The sequence below is a fragment of the Musa acuminata genome, chromosome BXJ1-2 (genome assembly GCF_036884655.1).
Source record: "Musa acuminata AAA Group cultivar baxijiao chromosome BXJ1-2, Cavendish_Baxijiao_AAA, whole genome shotgun sequence".
NCBI lineage: Eukaryota > Viridiplantae > Streptophyta > Magnoliopsida > Zingiberales > Musaceae > Musa > Musa acuminata.
The window spans coordinates 17,997,726-18,019,695 of NC_088328.1; the positions used below are offsets into that span (position 1 = coordinate 17,997,726).

Here is a 21,970-nt window from a genome sequence, read left to right on the forward strand (position 1 = left end):
TGATAATTAAATTTGAAATATTGATTACTAATATGATATTATTTTCGATCGATTGAGAATCGACATCGACTATCTAAGATGACAAAGCTTTTGTTGGGCACCCAACACCAACAAATATTTCGTCATTAAATCGGTGCTCATAAGAATGAGACTATATAAAGGAGCATTCTCACTTACGAAAGGTAATGAACAAAAAAAAAGGAAAGCAAAGAAAGGTCATAAGCTTTAGACACCAAAGAGCATGTACAGACTCTACTATCAGAGGGGTTTTTGTCAGATGAATCGCCGATGAATCGCAATGTTCTAAACATTTAAAATCCACTAAATGTTCTCATCATTGAATCGAACTCCAAAGTACGAGGCAATATATCTAGTTAAATAAGAACATTTAACATTTATTTGCTCTTGTTAATCCAAGGGTATACACAATTGTAACAAAAGTTACGAATTCAAAATCTCATATAATAAATTTTGAAACTGTCACTAATTTGACTGATAAAGATGGATTTCATCAAAATATTCATGAGAGCGAAGGATGATAAGAGAAGCCAAAAATCTTGAGACTGAGAAGAGTGTGTAGAGAGAGAGAGAGAGAGAGAGAGAGAGAGCCCTTTTGATAAAGGTTCTGAAACACATACAGTTTCATTCCTAAACACTTGAAGGAAAACAAATTAACTAAATCGCTGACCAGGGCAAGCTCCGATTCATTCTTATAGGAGCTCTTCTTGATTTGGAGAGAGAGAGAGGATCGGAGGGCTCTGGTATCTCATAAAATAATCTAGTATGAAGGGGCAACAATTTGTATCCGTTATATCAAAAAAAGGGTTTGTGTTTAAATAGAGACCTGAGCTTTTCAACTAAATGGCAAATGGTAGTCGCTACAAAGTACAACAAAGTGTAGATATCTGGTAACATGACCATGAGATCCGTCTTAAAATCAGATTTGGCTGATCACCAATGGTGAACCCTTGATATCAATGGCCAAAAGCATCACTAGAATTTAGATACCAATTGGAGTTTGCGAGCTTGGAAGAACTTACAACGGCCTTTACCGCTGGATTCAATATCTTCGCTTTTCCTTTTGTATCCAGTGAAACCAAGATCAGACAACTTTTGCTGGTGTTTACTCCTTCCATTGTTGGGGCAATCTTCATCCATTTTGTCAGACTCCCTAAATCAAGCCAATTCACCAAGTAAAACACTGAGAAAGATCATTCATATTGCAACAACAAAATGAACAAATAACACTGTATATTGACAAACTGCCGCTTGAACATATAATTGAAAAGTTGTTTTTGAATCGATGAAAGAAATTTTCAATTTGATTTTAAGAAAAACTTACCAAACTACTTCAACAAAATCCTTGAAGTAAGGCTTGCATGTTCCCCAACTGAAGCGCACTATTGTTGGAAAACCAAACACCATATGCTTGTGGCGGTCTAACCACGCTTTTGTTTCAGGGTCTGCTCAACAATATTGGTAAAGTCAAAATGCTATTGTGAAAAGGGAAATTCACAAGGGTAACAATCCAGTTCCTTCACCAATTTGTACAGATACTTGACTCGATATCACTCCATTCCTCAACAAATCAAAAAGCCCACTGATGACAGTCCTTGGGTAGTCATAAGACAGGTGGGACTGTCATTAATGGATGTTTGAGAAGTCAAATGTGAGTGATGGAGTGTATGATGGGGAGACGATGGTCTCATTCCCCATACAAATCAAAGAGGATACTAAACCAATTCTCAAACAAAGCCTGAAAGTTCTACCTCCTGGATAGCCGGATCCAAAGTTTCTTTGCATATTCTCAGCAGTTTCATCAAGGACCCAATTGCGCAATGCTCTATCTCTGGTGACCTGCATTAGCAATGATCAAAACAAGCCCCACTTTGATGGTTCATCCTTAATGTTTTTCAGATACAAGAAAAGAACAGCAAGATGTCAGCATATCCTTCCTTATGCAAAGTAAATTGTACAAAACTTATACGTAATGTTAACATCAATCGAGCTAAAACAAGAACCATGCTGAGGACAAATGAAAAATTGTGGATTGAGTTCTCACCAAAATTTCAATTGTCATTCATTTCTAAAGCATTAACCCAACCAAACAGGTTTCCAAATAAATATCTCATTCTTTTTAAACACACAAGAATAGGGAATCCAGCATAGTTCTGCTGTTGTGTTCTGTAGATGGTGCAGATCGGTCTGGTGAGACATGATGCAGGTCGATGACAGCATTGAGCTATTAAATATCAAACTATTTCTGGACCCAGGGCAGCAAAATCCAAAGCATTCTGTATATACCAAACTAAGATCCAAATAACTAGCTCAACAACTTCTCTTAGTTACTGAATGCAACATATCGCTATACCCGACTGAGAGGATCAGATATTAGTGAAGACCTATTAAAGGAATGTTTAGTAAGAAGGAGGTTCATCAGATTCTCATGCTTACCTTGGCAACTATACTAGCACCACTAACAACAGGATAAAGGCTATCAGCTTTCTTGGCCACCACAAATTTTACACCAGGAAATTTTTCAGACAATTTGACTCTATACTTCTCAGCATCTCCAACAGTGTCCACATATACCTTGATAAAAATAAAATTCTTTTAAGTTAATAGAATTGTCTCAGAAAAAAGGAGTCAATTTCATCATTTTCAGGGGATAGATTGGTGTATACTTCACCTCGGTTAATAGAACTCCCATATCAAGAACCCTTTTAACAAGGCCAATAGCTGAATTGTGGGATATCTCATTCAAATTGATTTTTGTCCTGCCAGAAGTGAATGATGTATTGTTACAGAATCCCATAGCTCATTTTCATATGCAGAGTAGTCATCCTACACTGACCTCTTTAACATTTTAGCTGAAAGCTCTCTTGGATCTATGACATCAACTTCCCATCCAATAGAATCATCAGCTTTTATATTCTCAAACAACTCTTCCCTCTTTTCCTCCTTAAGAGTCTTCGAATCTGTGAAAAAGTGAAACAATAAATGAACTGTCCGATGAAGTGACCTTTAATTGGCAAAGTTGACTCTGATTAAGAATATGTCATAAGCCAAATCAACTTGCAACTACACTATCAGTTACTCATGTTGACACATTATTTTCATTACACAAAATAAAACAATGTCACGTACACATCAAACTTCAGTAATTTGACAGGTAAAATCTCTTTGTTTGCAAAGCAAAGGACTCGTCAGCCATTCAATAAAGACTATATCTTCAAAAGGAAGAAAAAGAGAAGTGTTAAGTTCCTCCCCAGTGTAACTGTAATTCCAAATCGGTTCTGATTACAATGTTCAAAGGCTAATGCTACTATTTCGGTTATCTACCGAACCTCAACCGCAAAACCCAGATGGACTCTTTTTTTGCAACAAAGATTCAATCTTTCCCAACAAGAGACAAGTCAACATTAAATAAACAAGAACATTGAACAATCAGTAGAAGATGCTAAGGATTTGAACCTGCAAAGTTCAACGTGGCGAGGGTCTTCTGGTACGAGAGCGTGCAGTACAAGCATCCATACACCATGGGACCTGAAGCACAACAAGAGAGTCGAAGTAAGAATCAAGCAGGCGAAAGTAAACGGAAGGAAAAGAAATGCAGGAATGGTACCCAAAACAGGGCCTCTCCCGGCTTCGTCAATGCCCATGATGCAGGGCTTCGATGCCCATTTGGGCAATGGAGCAGAACTCATCCCGCCCCCCTCCACCAATCTCTCAATGGCCTGCCCTCCAACACGAAACCACGCTCCGCAGCAACAAGAAGAAGAACAAGAACCCTAATTGCTGCTCCCGCCTACAAAAGCCATGATCCAGTTAGTTCTCTTTCTCTATTTCCTTACCCACATAATTGGACAACATAATATGGTAAGGCTGTTTTTAGCAGAAAGTAGAGTGTTTGGGACATGTGAAACCACAGCTAAGGCAAGCATTTTCAAGCTAATCATCAATTGTTTGGAATTACCTAATATTTCATTTTTATCACTCAGCAAACCATTTGATCTAAGACCAAACAATGCATAAGGGGCCTAAGCTCTCAAGCCACAATCTCCAGCAAATAAAGGAAAATGCTTTCAATTTTTGAGTTTTCAATAGAATTTATCACCTCCAATTATCAGAATTAAAGACTTGTACTTCAAAGTTTGAACTAAAGAAGCAAAATTGTTTTCACATAAACTGAAAGCTTTCAGCTGCCAGAACCACTTGAAAAGCAATGGTTAGACTTTATGTCATGATAAGCCTTGAAACAGAAAACATTCAAAGGCCATAATTATCTCAGAATTACTTCATGTGTGCCAGTTAATGGATCCAGAGAGCAAATGTTTTGTCATACAAGATGAACTTATGTATATTGCCAATGTTAGGATGACTCCATCAAAGGGATCATTTTAGACACCCAATTTGTGTACCTTTATTGTATGTAGTCAAAACAATATGTAATGTTCCACTTAGTTGAGCAATATCAAATGCTATGACAAAGATCTTGATAGAAAAATAGTAACAAAGGGCAGATCAACCAAGATTACTTGTCACTTCAGAAGTTGAAATGTTGTCTAACATCACACCATCACACACCTACGAGATTTCAAAATCGAACGAAAATTTGGACCCAGAGACTAAACAGCACCTTATCAACTATGAAAACCCAATCGGACTACTTCCCCGCGATGATCTATGTGACCGAGACCTCCCTCGAATAGTCATTGCAGGTCACAACTTGCGACGCGTTGTTTCGCAACTCGTCCTCGTTGGACGACCTGCAAGCAAATCGGCACAACAAAAAGAAAGAAAACCACTAAATAAACAAAGAAAGAACTATAAAATCGGCCACAAACTGAAATCACACAGAACACACCACCCAGATCAGCTACCAAATCGTAAACCCTAACCCTTATCTAGCAGACAAGAGGGCAACAAAGGGTGTATCGTTGACGTTGACAACCTTTTCTTTCCCGTGACAATATCCCATCCCTAGAAGATCAGAGCGAGAGAGACAGAGATCAAAGTTTTGTTAATGGCGACGCAAAAAGGGGGAAAAGATGGGAGGGAGCGGCTCGCTTGCTCACTCGTGCTCTCTTAAGAATGGGCGTTCAAAATTTCATCACATGCGATGGAACCCCGAGAACTATCAGTCGTTGGATGCCGCAATCGAGTCAGATTTAACGACTGAGATCAGAGGAGCATCCCAGTTTCATCCTGCCGGTGCGAGCCTAGGATGCCGGGTTGGGCTCCTCTGATTCTATCTGGTAATTCATGACCGTCCGATTAGATATTGACGGTGATCACGAATAGCGAACCCTGTCTCGAGCCAAGTCCGCTCTGACTAGATCCGACCAGATAATGATTTTAGTCATCATTAAACCAACTAATCAAAGTGAGGGTTTGACATATATTTTTTATCCAACTAACTTATGTTAAAAATTTAAAATCTCATCTAATATACTTTTGAAGGTATCAGCTGACTTAGCTGATAAATATTTTAATAGAATATTATGATATCTTAAGCTTCAATCCCCTCTCCATCATTTATCTTTCATAAAATATATATATATATATATATATATATATATATATATATATATATATATTCATAAATTAAATATAAATATTTATTAAATTATTTAAATTAATATATATGAGACAAGCAAAATTAGAAAAGTAGATACTCAAACTAAAAATGATGGGTACTAATACTCAATAAATTAATCAGATTTATATACGAGTACTGTGCATGCGATCACATCTAATTTTATTAAATAATAAATTAAATTAAAATTATTAATTACTAAGTTAGGATTAAATCATGATAAAGCGAGTCAAGTGTATCAGTGACCAAATGATCGTATTATGTTTTTTTTAATTGAGCTTCTAAATAAGTTAAATCATGTTTTAATTATCAATTATTTTTAATAATATTTTGTTGAAGATTTTTTACCCAATTTCTTTTAAGACGAGTGTTTTGCTTATGTGAATGTATGTGTAAGTATACAAATCATGATTATGTTATTATTACATAAAAAAATTAATATTAAAAATTAAAATTAAATAATAATATATTAAATTTATAATATGTACCTTTTTATTCTACTCAGAGAGTCTTTATCTAATCTGCAAGTGTATCGTCATCGGATTCAAAAGTCAAAACAACACTGATTTGCAAGGAAAACTAAATTCGTCTTTTCTTTTCTTTTTTTATCCTTCGTAGGACCACTATCAATGATCGATTAGAGATAAAGGGAAATAAGAGAAGCTATACTAATTTTTTCATCTCTATAAGATTCTGACTTCTTATAGACGAGAACAAAGGGTCTAGGATGATAATTGAGATAGTCTCTCTCATCAAAGTCATATCCTAAATAATCCTATTATAATTAGATTTCCTTTTTAATGGACGATAACCATAATCACAATCCAATTATGTTTATAATATATCTTACATAATCAAATAAGGTTACATAATCTAACATCCTCACACTTCCATTAATTGGTAAGATATATAAAATTAAAATCAAAATGCATAAAATAAAATTTTATTATTTTCTATTTAATTAGATTTTGAAACTTTTAAAAAATATTTTATACATACATATGAATTTTATAAAATAAGCTAATAAATTAAATAAACATAATACTATATTAAGTTTGACTATCAATGTGAGTCATATGATTGTATATCATTAATATCATACTTTCTTCTGTATACCATAATATTGCTAACCCTTCCTAATGCAGTCTAAAATGACCTATATAATTTGTCTTGTCAAGATAATCTTGTTATACATATTTAATCATAATATGTACATACATAAATATGATCAAGATAGTAGAAACAAATAACTTTAATTATGCAATTAAGAATATCAAATATAATATCCACTTAAATATACATTACCATATCTTTTATGGGTTGCTTATGAATCCAATCATAAGAACATGTTTTTTTAAACATTTTAAGTTGTAAGTCATAAGTGAATGAATCATTAATCAATAGAGTGAAACTTAAGTTCTTAATTAGCATTAATTGTTTCTGAACTATTTATTTGACAATCAAGTACTTTATACTATAATATATAGAATAGCTAGGGTAATTATCATTCTTAGAAAAGAAAACTACTATAATATATCAAAAACAATCTTCATCGCCTTGGCAATTGAGTCTAACTATACCAGGCACTGAGATAAAATTTTATAATTATAAAGCTTAGCTTGATTAGTGACCACAAAGCATTTCATAAAATCAGCTTCTATTGTTGATAATGTAATAATATATTGATTTATATTTTTTCTATAAATTATCTAATATAAATATAAAACAAAAGGTGAACTTTATGCTATCGAGGTAATTAACAAAATCAATATATAAAAATACCACAATTTCAAGTTGATTAAATTTCATATATATGAGCATATAACCCTTAATTCATTTCAGATATCTTATTACATTCCTTGTAACCTTTTAGTATTTCATTCTTTGGTAACTCTAATATATACATAGTATTTCGATTATAAAATTTATATTTGGTATAGTATAAGCTTGAGCATATAATAGACTTCCAACTACGCATACATAATAAATATTTTTTTATTTGATTCTTTTCTAAGTTATTTTTAAAATATTTATTTTGATTAAAAAAATTTACTTATATTATTTACTAAATAAATTTTTATATTAAATCTTTTCAAAACTCAATCAATATTTTTTTTTTGAGATAATCCTAGCAATCCTTGAGATCTATCTCTAAATATCTCAATGCTAATAACATAGGATATCTCATTCATATCAATCATCTTAAAATTCTTGATGATAAATTTATTAGTTTCGTACAATAAATCAGGATCACTACTAGCAAGCAAAATAATATCTGAATACAAGACTAATATAACAAACTTACTTTTTCTAATCTTCAAATATAAATACTAATCAATAGTTATTTTTTTAAATATGAAGAAAGTAATTGTATCAAAAAACTTTATATATCATTATATAGATGCTTATTTATAGTCATAAATGGATTTTCTAAATTTGCATAGCAAATTTTATATTTCTTTCATTTTTTATAAATCATTTAAGTTAATCTATATATATATATATATATATATATATATATAAATCCTCATTCAAAAAACTTATTTTCACATCTATATGATATAACTCAAAATCATAATGAATCACTAATGTCATAACGATTCTTAAATAGTTTATTTAAAAAACTAAAAAATAACTCATTATGATTGATATATTTTTTTTAAGTAAAACCTTTGATCATATGTTTGGTCATTATATCAATCGATATTATCCTTTTAGTTACTCTTCGTTTTAAGATTCATTTGCAATTAACTTTTTAACAATTATTAGAAAATTTAATGATCCATTGATTTAAAATCTATTTTTATTATATTATATCATTTTTCAGAATTGTTACTTTCTATATCTTGTAAAAACAATAAGAGATCATTTTGATTCCTATATCATAATTTTATTCTTATATAAATACCACATAATAATCAGAAATGACAAGTCTCCTTTCTTTTTAAAATCTTCTAGAAACTATTAATTATGATTGTTCCATAAGTTTATTAATAATGATATCAATATCATGTGAGAGTTCATCAATATTATTTTGTTGTTCACCCTTATCAATTCTTTCAGTGATTTGAGGAATAATAATTTCTCAAAAATGATAAAAGAATTTTAACTTATATTTCCTCAATATGAAGATTAAACTTTTAGATCTTCACTCTCACTAGTTCACTATTTTCTAGGAATCTTGTATTATTAGATTCAATTATCTTCATACTATGATTAGAGCAATAAAATCTATATCCATTTAAAATTTTCTAGATAAATAATAAAATATCCAAAAAATTCTTAAATTTAATTTCTTTTCATGTGAATTGAAGACCCTTATCTCTATAGGACAATTTAATTTCTTTTCATGTGAATTGAAGGCCCTTATCTCTATAGGGCAATGCTAAATATGTAAATGTCTCAAGTTGTGTTTCTTATTTATCTATAATTTAAAAAAAAATGATGGAATTGAGTTACTAGAAATCCTATTCAAGATATACATAATCATCCTTAAAGATTTTCCTTACATTAATTTGGGTACAGAACAATAACTCATCATACTCCTAACTATATCTATAAAAGTACAATTTCATCTTTTAGTAATCTCATTCTGCTATAGCACACTTTGTAAGATATATTAAATACCATGTTTTAGGAATCCAATAAAAGACTCAAATTATGATTAGGCTCATCATAACCATCATAACATTTATCACCCTTATCAGATCTAATAAATTTAACTTTTCTATCTAATTATCTCTTGACTTCATTTATATATACCTAAAAGTGTTAATAACTTGAGACCTTGGATAATCATATCTCAACGGATAATCTATAAAAGTGATAAAACATCTCTCTCCACTAAGATAGGAAACATAGAGTGAGTCGTAAATGTAAGCATATATAATCTTCCTAAGTCTATGAAACTTTATCTCATTCCAATATTTGATTACAAGATTATTGCAAACTCAAGATTCACATTGATTATGTACAAACCATAATACATAATTTAAAAGTTAACATTTATAAAATCATAAATATACTAAGCTTAAAAGTACCAAAATAGAAACAATATCATGATAATTCTATATAAAGAACTCAAATTTCTAAAATTACATAAACATAACACTAGATGAATCATCTCTATAAACTACTATTATAATTTCTAAAATTATAAGTGACAAGTATAAACTACTATTTCTTTCGCTTTAAGATAATTCTCTATAACAGTAAATATTTCTTACTCTTTTGGTTCTCGTATTAAAATGAATCTTTATTGTTTATAACATGAGTTAAATCGTTAGTATCAACCTACCAAGTATTAGAAAAGAACTTCTATAACATTTGATTCGAAACATACAAATGTCATATTTATATTTTCCTTTCAAACCAAAACCTTGTAGTCCTTCTTCACATGACCTTTCTTGCCATAGAAATAGTATTGTTACTATAAATATTTTCCTTTTATAAGTATATATATAATATTTATAAACTCAATTTATTTATTTGATAAATTATGCTACAACCTTTTATTATTACCCACTGCTCAAGTAGTATCGAAAATATTATGAGTCTTTTTTTTATTTTTAATCTTAATTATTTATAAATATATATATATATATATTAGTCAACTCATTTAAGTTTTATTTATTCTTAATTTTATTATAGTGAATTTTAAATTAATCAAACTAAAAAAAATAAGATTAAGAATAAATTGTACGAGAAAAAACCTAATTATATTCATACGCAATATTCTTAAGCTTACAACCTTGTCAAACATATTGAGGATATAATATTGAATTTCTCAAATACTGTCATACAAAATTTTAGTCAGTATTTTCATTAATATGTTAACTAATGACTTATCAACAAATTTAAATTGATCTTTAAGTACTCTAGAGCACTAGTTGTACACTGTAATAAGGTCTAAATATTATTAGCAATTATCATAAAATTGAGTTTTTTAAACCTTTTTCAATCATTTATCTAAATTATTCGTTTCACAAAACTTTTAGTAGTTTTGTCTGTGTTCCTTTCAACTAGTCCAATCAAGGTTTAACACACTTAGTATAATTACATATGCTCAAGTTATTTATAATAATTTAATCCAAAAAATATAGTGATATTTATAAGAATATAATGAAGGAAGTACCACTATAGTAAAATAATATGATATTAATGCTTTGATTTTTTTTAGTAAATGTTGAACTAATGATATCATCTCTATTTCACCCTTGGGTGAAATATTGACACAACTATTAATATCATCTCTACTTCCACCTTTAAGTATCAAATGGGTCTTTTTGGGTACATGCCCAATTTAGTTTTGTTTTGCTGGGTTCTTATCGAACTCACTCATCTCTTGACATCAAGTTTGTGACAGACTCAGACTTGAACTAAGATTGGCTTCGAACCTCCGCTATGTGTTGGACAATCAAGTTTAGCTTTAATAGAATGTTGTGAAAGGAAGAGCTCAATAAAAGAATGTCACAAACTATATGAGCACAAGAGCTACCATTGGAGGTGATCAACAATATGGAGGGCTGCAATTGCATCATGCTACCCTATTGTCACGGACAAACTTCGGAACAGGGTGTTTGATGTAATGCTTATGTATGTCCGTGTCTTTTGGCATGTTCATGCCTTGTACAACATGTAGAGGGGCGGCCGAAGGCATAATAGTCTCATTTTAGTTGGGTTGATGGCCTCTTTAGGCTTGTAAATAAAGGTTATGTCATGTGGACACGTGCGAGAGCTTTTCGGTCTGTAATGGACCATTTTACCCTTGTTGTGCCACTGTTCAGAGCTTGTAAAGTCTGTTTGTAATTTGCATTGTCTATGAAGTGTTTTTCGGAGATGTTTGCTTGTGGATCCCGATTGAGGCGTTCTCTTTAACCCGTTCTCTCTTTTGGTGGTCCTAAGGGACAATGGGAGGCTTCGGGGAGGCTGACCTTTGCGGACGGACACGCAAGGGTGCCGCACGACTTAGGCAAAACCAGCTAAGTCCGTGTTATATGGTATCAGAGCGGGACAAGCACTCATAGAAACACTTGACATGCAAACGTGGGGGACCTAGCGGAGCTGCGTTGAGGGCAGTCAGCACACGCGCGATCGTTTGAGGGAAAACGGCCATGGAGATGTAGGGAAAAGAGTCGCTCAGAAGAGCGGGCATCTGAGATTGGCATTCAGAGGAATGGCCAACCCTTCGCGCAAGAGGCACCACGAGAACAGGCAAGCTTGGAAGAATTTGGAGCGCACAAAGGTTGGGATGGCTGAGTTTGAGCTACGGCTCAACGTTGACAACTATACTTGATGGTGCTCTACTTGATGGTGGTCTAGGCAAGCGAGGCGCTTGGCAAGAATGAGACCATGCAATGTGGAATGAGTTGCTCAACGACCAAAAAAGTTATGCAAAGCTCACAGAGGTGAGGGGAATTGCTAACTCAAAGAATTTGGTACTCATGCATGAGCTTGTATGCGGACGACGGAATGTTCGTGGCCATCCCAAGGCGACCGAAACTCGACGCCATGGAGCATTGAAACTTTCTCTTCGGCATGTAAAGGATACGTCCGTCGGAGGCTAAAGTGTGCAACGAGTTCAGCATGTTGCTAGGCCTTGAGGGGTGCAGTGGGGGCTGTATTGACATGGGGTCGCAATCTAGCAAGTGCGTTTGCAGGAGGCAGAACAGTGCACAGTTTGTTTAGCAGATCGGAGTAGTCCAAGGGGATGGTGGTCTCCGAAACGAAGAGAGATGTTGCTCCAACGGGATAGTTATCCAGGAGGGATAAGTCCCGGCTCTCCAGAGGGAGAATCATGTGAGACGGACCTCACAAGTTGAGGAGGAGTACCTCAACAAACAACAACTCCACGATGCTCGATGGACTGAGCAAGCGGCGAGGAGTCGTCGCATGATCTCGCTCGGAGAATGCATTGGTGGATGCATTGCGAGATCAAGTGGGGGAGCGACCTGAAGCAACTTAAATGAAGGCACACTTGGAGTCGATGTGGAGATCGGACTCAAGGGAGGGCTGACCCGTGGAATGGTGGGAGCGAGGGCCACCATCGACTCAATGCGAAAACGAGGAGCGGAGCAACTTGGGTGTAACTTGGCGAAGTTCCCAAGCCGCATGAAGGGAGCCAGTAGAGAAGTTGGAACATGGAGCAGAGGCACAGTGCTTTTCTTAGACAGAGGTCAAGGACATGAGCTCTTGCAGAGGCAAGAGCAGGATCATGTTGTTCCATGGGTCCTTCATTCTGACGGAGTGGACTCATCTTGCATGGTGCCAAAGACGAAGGGAGCTTCTGGGCACATGCACCTTATCTCGGAGGAGCATTTGATGGGGGAACTAAGGCGACTCAATTTGCGGAGGCGAAGTTGGGTTCAGAAGGCCTTAGCATGGGGCAAGAGGACGCAGAGGCGAGTACTCTTGAAGAATATGCCACAGTGTTGCCATTCGAGTTGCTAGGAAGGAAGCGGTGCGCAGCGGAGATTGTGCTGGTAGGGGCAGAGGCCCAGGATCCAGACAATGGTGCACAAATTACAGTGAAGTCGGTGGACTTCGGGAGCTACTAGGCGATGGACTGTCCTAGAGCGGTGCTTCATCTAGGTGTGACCCAAGAGTGGGTGGATGAAGGTCGATTGCCAAAGGAGCGAACAAAATCGAAGGTGGAGGAGTCCCTGCGATGTATTGGCAGAGGCCACACACATGGAGGGTTCACAATTCGAGTTTATTCCACAAGGATCAGAATGCAATGGAGATGTCACCAGGAGGCGACATGGTGCAGCGGATCGTGGTGGAACAGTTCGTGGCAATGCGATACACACAAGTTAGTCCCGTGAGGGATGAGATCATATGGAGGTATGATCGGGAGCTACTGGGAGCTCCGCTTTGGTGAACAACACGACGGCAAGAAGGGCTATGGATTCAAGGAGTGAAGGTCATGGTACCGCAAAGGCGGGTCTTCTGGGCGTGCACCGAATTTTGCATCGGATGAAAACCTTGGTCATCAGCATGTGGGGGCTGGGTTCCACCAAGAGAAAAGTTCGAATGCAAGTACCAGTGAGTTCCATGTGAGTGACTTGATCATGCAGAGGTATGATCGAAGCAGCTGGAGAGTTGGACTGCTCCAGAGCTCATATTCGCTTAAGGGAGCCCGACAAGTCAGAGGACAAGGTCGAGTAAGCGAACGTTGCTACCAAGGAAGCAAAGGAGAACAGAATTGGTGCAAACCCTACAACGCGATGGCAGAGGCCATGCATGGGAGTTGCAGTTTGTCTTTCCATCGACCAAACAGACTGCTTGGAGAACACAGAGGTGTTGAAACAGGGGGTCGAAAGGGGCGAGGAAGCGACGACGAGTCCAGAGGGACTTAGCTACCCAAAATCAAGCATCAGTTAGAATGGAGGTGGACTCAGAGGAGTGCCACGGAAACATATCTACTGATCGTGAAGAAAAGGAATGCAGATGCGAGGCGACGGATAGTAGTGCCATGGGCATGGCAGCGCCATGGTACCGCAGAGGCGGGACTTCCGTAAAAGTCATTGATCCCTTGCTCTCATGGAGGGAGAGCGCTTGGTCGTGAAAGGGGCCGAGGAGGTGGAGTATGCAGAGGCAATCTCCAAGTACCGAGACAAGGCTGAAGGGCAGAGGCCAAGAAACTTCGTAAGACCGGTGTCAACAAGTTTATCATCAAGATAGCCGTAAGTGAAGGACTTCGGGTCATGCAAGAGTGCATGACCAAGGAACGAAGCAAGCAATACGCGGTGCTGTACCTTTGCTACTCAGTGGAGTAGGCGGCAGGGTTGATGGAGAAGACGGTACAATCCCAGAGGCGACCTCATCTATCAGAGAATTACTCCAAGTTGGGGTAAAAACTTCTCGCATTCCAGAAGTTCGATGGCATTGAGAAGGTGAATCACAGTAGCTAACTCAACGCAAGGAGTGCAAACACTTCAAGTGCTTCAGAAGTGTGAGCAAAGAGCAGGCGAAGGCCAGTAACCAGCTCGATGCTTGAAGTACAACCTCGAGGAGGCGGGCGAAGTCAAGTAACATTTGCCTTCTCAACTCTTAAGAGAATGGGCGAAACCGAGTACCCCAATTCTCTTATCTATCCAGAAGAGGAGCTCTGCACAAGTTCAAAGACCCTTCGAAGATAATGGAAGACAATAGTTGTCAAATCCTCACCAACGGTGATCAGTGCTACTGAGAGTAGATTGTCCGCTTCATTTCCCAACGAAATGCCAATCGAAAGCGAAAGTGATGCGAACCTACTTGGATGTGACAACTAACTGAAAGAAGAGTCAATGAGCAGATTTTGTGGAGGAAGGACCCAAAACTTCAGAAGTTTGCGAGGCGATGCTCGTTAAAGCTCCAACAAGCATCCACCCAGTTCAAGCAGCATGTGGAAATTTTGAGAGACTGACGCAGTAAGGATGGACTTTTCCTTCATTTGGTGGATCCGCAGGAATCAACGAGGATCAACACAACTCAGCCAACCCCACACCAGAGTCAGAGTCATTGGCGAGTTGAAGCAGCATGGCGGATCAAAGGTTCGACTAATCAAAAACAGCAGCGGAGAGCAGCTGGGAGTCAGGAGGCGCATTGCAGCTGGAGCAGAAGATTGAAGACTCAGCAAAGGTGAAGAGTTGCAGTGTTCACAAAAGCTTCGACGAGGACGTCGAAGGAATAAGTGGGGGAGAATGTCACGGACAAACTTCGAAACAGGGTGTTTGATGTAATGCTTATGTATGTCCGTGTCTTTTGGCATGTTCATGCCTTGTACAACATGTAGAGGGGCGACCGAAGGCATAATAGTCCCATTTTAGTTGGGTCGGTGGCCTCTTTAGGCTTGTAAATAAAGGTTGTGTCATGTGGACACGTGCGAGAGCTTTTCGGTCTGTAATGGACCATTTTACCCTTTTTTGTGCCACTGTTCAGAGCTTGTAAAGTCTGTTTGTAATTTGCATTGTCTATGAAGTGTTTTTCGGAGATGTTTGCTTGTGGATCCCGATTGAGGCGTTCTCTCTAACACGTTCTCTCTTTTGGTGATCCTAAGGGACAATGGGAGGCTTCGGGGAGGCTGACCTTTGCGGACGGACACGCAAGGGTGCCGCACGACTTAGGCAAAACCAGCTAAGTCCGTGTCACTATGGTGGGATAGAGTGATGCTTTGGTATACGTGACCAACAATAACATAACGCCTATGAAGTGGTGATCACGACATCAATATAGTTAAACCCTCCAAAGATGTGGCTCCCTATACCAATATAGTTGAACCCCTTGAATAGATGGTTCCTAACACCAACATAGTCGAACCGCCGAAGAGGTGGCTCTCAACACCGACACGATCGAAGTTTGAACTAAAGAAGTACAATCGTTTTCACATAAAAATTGAAAGCCTTCAATCACCAGAATCACATGAAAAGCAATGGATGACCTATGTATCATGATAAAACTTGAAACAGAAAACAACTAACGGTCATAATTACCTGAGAATCAATTCATATGTGCAGTTAATGGGGCCAGTGAGGAAATGTTTGTCTTACAAGATGAACTTATGTCTATTGCTGATGTTATGATGACTCCAACTGAGGGATCATTTTAGACACCCAATTTGTGCACGATGTCAAATATTGTGACAAGAAATGAAAAAAATCTTAAAGAAAATACGAACAAACGAGCAGATCAACCAAGATTACTTGTGTCACTTCAGAAGTTGAAAGGTCCTCAAATATCACTCCATCACACACCTACGAGATTTCAATATCAGTTGAAAATTTGGAACCAGAGACTATATCGCACCTTATCAAATGTGAAAACGCGATCGAACTGCTTCCCCGCTATGGTCTGCGTGACGGAGACCTCTCGATGATAGTCGTTGCAGGTCACAACCTGCGGCGCGTTGTTCCACGGCTAGTCCTAGTTGAACGGCCTGCAGGCAGATCAGCACGACAAAAAGAACGAAAACCGCTAAACAACCAACGAAAGAACCCTAAAACCACCCACAAGTGAAATCATTCAAGCCATGCCGCCGATGCAGGCCCACAATGGTCACAGAAGCGTAAACCCTAACCCACATTTAGCAGATCGGAGGGCAAAAAAGGGGGGATGTCGCTGTCGTACCTGCAGCGGAGGAGGACCTGAACGTTGACGGCCTTCTATTTGTCGTGGCGAGATCCCATCTCCGGAAGACTACCGAGAGAGAGATCGAAGCGTCGTTAATGGCAACGCGAGATGGGGGAAAGGATGTGAGGGAGCCGCTCGCTCGCTCTCTTTATCGGGGATTAGTATAAGATGGCTTTTGTTATTTGGTTTGGGGGAAGGACGGGATTCAAAATGGCGTTCAAAATTTCATCACTCGATGGAACTCCGAGAAGCATCAGCCGTAGGATCCTGCGATTAAGACAGATCTAATGGCCGAGATCGTGAGAGGAGCGCCACTGTTTGGTCCGGGCGGTTCGAGCTTAACCCTACGCTTCGTGCGGTTTGCGACCTTGAGCAACTCTGGTTCCGTCTGGTTAATCATGACCGTCGGACTATACATGGACGGTGATCACAACTAGTGAATCCGCTCTCGACCCGGATCCGCTCGAACTCGATCCGAACCGATAAGATTTTATTTTGTTTCCCATTTTTCGTTATAAAATATTATTATTAGTTCGAGTAAGAACGACATGCGATTGAGTTTTTGTTCGAGCCAGATTTAACGACTGAGATCATGAGATGAGCATCCCGGTTTCATCCCGCTAGTGCTAGCTTGGGATGCAGGGTTGGGTTCCATTGGTTCTATCTGATAATTCATGACTATTCGATTAGATATTGATGATAATCATGAATAGTGAATCTTATCTCGAACCAAGTCTACTATCCGACCTAATAATGATTTTAGTCGTCATCAAACCAACTAACTAGGGTTTGAAATATACTAACTTATGTTAAAAATTTAAAATCTCATCTAATATACTTTTGAAGGTATCAGTTGACTTAGCTGATAAAGATTTTAATAGAATATTATGATATCTTGAGCTCCAATCCCCTCTCCAACATTTATATTTCACAAAAAAAAAATATTCATAAATTAAATATAAAATATATATTAATTTATTTAAATTAATATATATGAGACAAGCAAGATTAGAAAAGTAAATACTCAAACCAAATATAACGAGTACAAATACCCAAGGAATTAGTCAAATTTTATGTATGAGTACAGTGCACGAGATCACCTCTAATTTTATTAAATAATAAATTAAATTAAAAAAATATTGATTACTAAGTTAGGATTAAATCATGACAAATCTAGTCAACTATTTTATAATTATTAATAAATTTAATAAATTTTTAATTACTATTCGGATCTATTGATTTTAACTCTATTTTTATTATATCGTATCATTTTTTTCAGAATTATTATTTTCTATATCTTGTGAAAAAATAAGATATATTTTATTCCTATATCATAATCTGATTCTTATAGAAATGTCATATAAGAATTAGAAATGACAGGATTTTTTTCTCTTGAAGATCTTATCAAAACTATTTGTTATGGTTATTCTACAAGATTATTTTCGACCATATTAATATCACATGAGAGTTATTGTTTGTTATTCACACGTATCAATTCTTTCGTGATTTGAGGAATAATAATCTCTTGAAAATGATAAAAGAATATCAACTTATATTTTCTCAATTTGAAGATTATATTTTGATATTTTCACTCCCACTAGCTCGTTATTTTTTAAGAATCTTGGATTACTAGATTCAACTAATCTTATACTATAATTAAAATAATAAAATCTATATCCCTTTAAAAAATTTAAATAAATAATAAAATATCTAAAAATAGTCCTTAAATCTATTTTTTTTATGTGAATCGAAGACTCTTATCTTTATAGGACAATCCTAAATATCTCAAGTTAGATTTCTTATTTATTTATAAGTTAAAAAAAATTGATGAAATTGACTTACTAGGAACCCTATTCAAGATATACATAATTGTCTTTAAATATTTTTCTCATATTAATTTGGGTATAAAAAATAATTCAACATGCTTCTAACACTATCTATAAAACTACGATTTCATCTTATAATAATCTCATTCTACTATAATATACTTAGTAAGACATATTAAATACCCTATGTTTTAGGAATCTAACAAATATTCATAATTATGATCGCGCTCATCATAACTATTATAAAATTTATCACTCTTATTAGATCTAAAAAACCTAAATTTTTTTATCTAATTATTTTTTGACTTTATTCGTTTATATCTAAAGATGTCAATAACTTCAGACCTTAGATACTCATATCTCAACGAGTAATCTATCAAGATGTTAAAATGTCTCTTTCCACTAAGATAGAGAACATAGAGTAACCCATAGATCTAAGCATATATAATCTCAAGAAGTTTATAAAACTATATTCCATTCCAATATTTGATTGCAGTTACAAACTCAAGACTTATATTAATTCTATATAAACTATAATACATAATTTAAAATTTAACTTCTATGGTATCATAAATATATGGAGCTTACAACTAGAGAAATAATATCATGATAATTCCTGACAACGATAAATATTTCATACTCTTTTGGTTATCATATTAAAATAAATTTATATTATTAGTAACATGAGTTAAATCGTTAGTATCAACCTATCAAATATTAGAAAATGATTTTTTTTATTCAAAACATACAAAGGTCATATTTATATCTTTCCTTACAAACCAAAACCTTATAGTCCTTTTTAACACGATCTTTCTTGCTACAGAAATAGTAATTTACTATAAATATTTTTCCTTTTATGAGTTTATATAATATTTATAAACTTAATTAATTTATTTGATAAATTATGCTTCAACCTTTTGTTGTTACCCACTCCTTGAGTAGTACTCAAAATATTATAAATCTCAATTCTTTATATATATATATATTAGTTAGCTCATTTAAGCTTTATTTATTTTTAATTTTATTATAGTAAATTTTAAAGTAGCCAAACTAAAAAAAAAATATTAAGAATAAATTATATGAGAAAAAATTAATTACATTCATGCCCAATATTCTTAAACTTATAATCTTATCAAACATATTGAGAATATAATCTTATATTTCTTAAATACTATCATACTAACTTTCATAATTATTATAAAATTTATCACTCTTCTTATTAGATCTAAAAATAATAATTTTTCTATCTAATTATTTCTCGACTTCATTCATTTATAGCTAAAGATGTCAATAACTCCATACCTTAGATACTCATATCTCAACGAGTAATCTATAAAGATGTTAAAATATCTCTTTCAACTAAGATAGAGAACATAGAGTAATCCATAGATCTAAGCATATTTAATCTCAAGAAGTTTATAAAACTATATTAATATATCAACTAACTTTCAATCAGTGTTTTTATTAATATATCAACTAATGACTTAATAATAAATTTAAATTAATATTTAAATACTCTAGTACGCTAGTTATACACTCTAATAAAATCTAAATATTATTAGTAATTATCATAAAACTAAGTTTTTTAGACTTTTTTCGATCATTTATTTAAATTATTCGTTTCACAGAACTTTCAGTAGTTATGTCTGTGATCTTTTCAATTAGTCTAATCAAGATTTAACACACCTAGTATAAATTACATATGCTTAAGTTATTTATAATAATTTAATTCAAAAAATATATAGATATTTATAAGAATGCAATAAAGGAAGTATCATTGTAATAAAATAATATAATATTAATACTTTGAATTTTTTTTTTGTAAATATTGAACTATTGATATAATCTCTATTTCACCCTTGGTAAAATATTGATATAACTATTAATATTATCTTTATTTCACCTTAAAGCATCATATAGGTCTTTTGGGTACACCCCGAATTTAGTTTTGTTTTGCAGGATTCTTGTCAAATTCACTCAACTCTTGATATTAAGTTTATGACTGACGCATACTTGAATTAAGATTGGTTTTGAACCCTCTCAATATGTTGGACAATCAAGCTCTGCTTTAATAGAATGTTGCAAAAGAAAGAACTTAACAAAAGAATGTCACAAATTATCTTAGCACAAGAGCTACCATTGGGTTTGAGCAATAATACGAAGTGCACAATATCATAGGCTATATGAAGTGTTGGTCACGACATCAATATAATTAAACCCTCCAAAGATGTGGCTCCCTATACCAATATAGTTGAACCCCTCGAATAGATGGTTCCTAACATCAATATAGTTGAACCTCCAAAGAAGTAGCTCTTGACACCGATACGATCGAATCACTTGAGGGGAGAACTTCTGACAGCATAGTCGAACCTTCACAATAATGTGATTGAATCGATCAAGAAGCATTCTTCTATAATAATGCAATCGAACCATAGAGTGTGTCATACATCTCCAAACAATATTAATATTATATTATTTTAAAGCATACATGGATGATAACATAATCTACTTGGTCCAAATATATTTTCAAACAACAATGGATGTCAAATGACTCTAGAAGTATCTCTCAATAACAACACAAGCTAAATTGATCGAGAAGTGTTCCCTAAGAACAACAATACTGAATTTGTCAGAAGTCCTCCACTGAACAACAACGTGGTAGAAACGAACCAAAGCACTCCCTTTAATAACAACATGATTGAGCCGACCTAAAGTGCTCCCTTCGACCTAAATAGTCTAAAGCATTCCATTGTTGATAACATAATCAAATCGACCCAAGTGCTTCATTCGATGACAACAAGACCAAAAGCGATCCAAAGCACTCCTTGTGATGACAATTTGATCAAAAAGATCCAAAGCATTCCCTTTAATTGATTACACGATTGAAACAACCCAAATCGCTCCCTTCGATGATAGTATAATCAAAATGACCTAAATCGCTTCACTTAACGACGGTGTGGCTAAAATAGCTCAAAGTGCTTCCTTTGATGATAGCGACCGAAACTGCCCAAAACACTCCATTCGATGATAATATAAAAAAAAGGGAGCCCAAAGTACTTCCTTCGATAACAACATGATTGAAATGACCAAAAGTGTTGCTTACATTAATAACGCAATTGAAACAACTCAACGGCTCCCGTCAATGACAACAAGGTCGTAACGATCGAAAGCACTATGTTAAATGATTATGTAATAAAAATTATCCAAAATGCTCCTTTTGATAACATCGAAGTCGAAATGAACTGAAGCTCTCTATTCGATGATAGTGTATTCAAAATAGTCCAAAATACTTCCTTCGATGATAACATAATCAAAGTGTCATAAAGTGCTATCTTTGACAACATTGCAACTGAAGTAACATGAAGAACTCCATTTGATGATACCACAATCGAAATGACCTAAAACTTTGATGACAAATATGATTGAAATGACCCAA

At 35.0% G+C, this 21,970-nt stretch overlaps 1 protein-coding gene across 2 annotated transcripts; it reads right to left on the reverse strand.

Annotated features, from left to right (window-relative positions):
- Window positions 1-784: 784 nt before the first annotated feature.
- On the reverse strand, window positions 785-16,859 carry LOC135596261 (ribonuclease H2 subunit A-like). 2 transcript variants are annotated; one of them, XM_065088312.1, is made up of 10 exons: window positions 16,706-16,859; window positions 16,385-16,514; window positions 3,626-3,808; window positions 3,475-3,546; window positions 2,855-2,978; window positions 2,690-2,777; window positions 2,455-2,592; window positions 1,770-1,857; window positions 1,343-1,463; window positions 785-1,171 (listed from the first exon to the last, which is right to left on the reverse strand). In XM_065088312.1, the coding sequence occupies exons 3-10, from the start codon at window positions 3,705-3,707 to the stop codon at window positions 994-996; spliced, it is 891 nt and encodes a 296-aa protein (XP_064944384.1). In that variant the 5' UTR covers window positions 3,708-3,808; window positions 16,385-16,514; window positions 16,706-16,859; the 3' UTR covers window positions 785-993. The 2 variants fall into 2 exon arrangements, with proteins under 2 accessions (XP_064944384.1, XP_064944387.1); XM_065088315.1 differs by lacking the exons at window positions 16,385-16,514; window positions 16,706-16,859 and adding an exon at window positions 4,640-4,749.
- Window positions 16,860-21,970: the final 5,111 nt, after the last annotated feature.

Coding starts and splice junctions, on each gene's coding strand:
- LOC135596261 (XM_065088312.1), bottom strand. CDS start 3,707: ATGAGTTCTGCTCCATTGCCCAAATGGGCATCGAAGCCCTGCATCATG. Junction 2,979..3,474: donor CGCCACGTTGAACTTTGCAG/GTTCAAATCCTT, acceptor ACTTTTTCACAG/ATTCGAAGACTCTTAAGGAG. Junction 1,172..1,342: donor GATTTTGTTGAAGTAGTTTG/GTAAGTTTTTCT, acceptor GGCTTGATTTAG/GGAGTCTGACAAAATGGATG.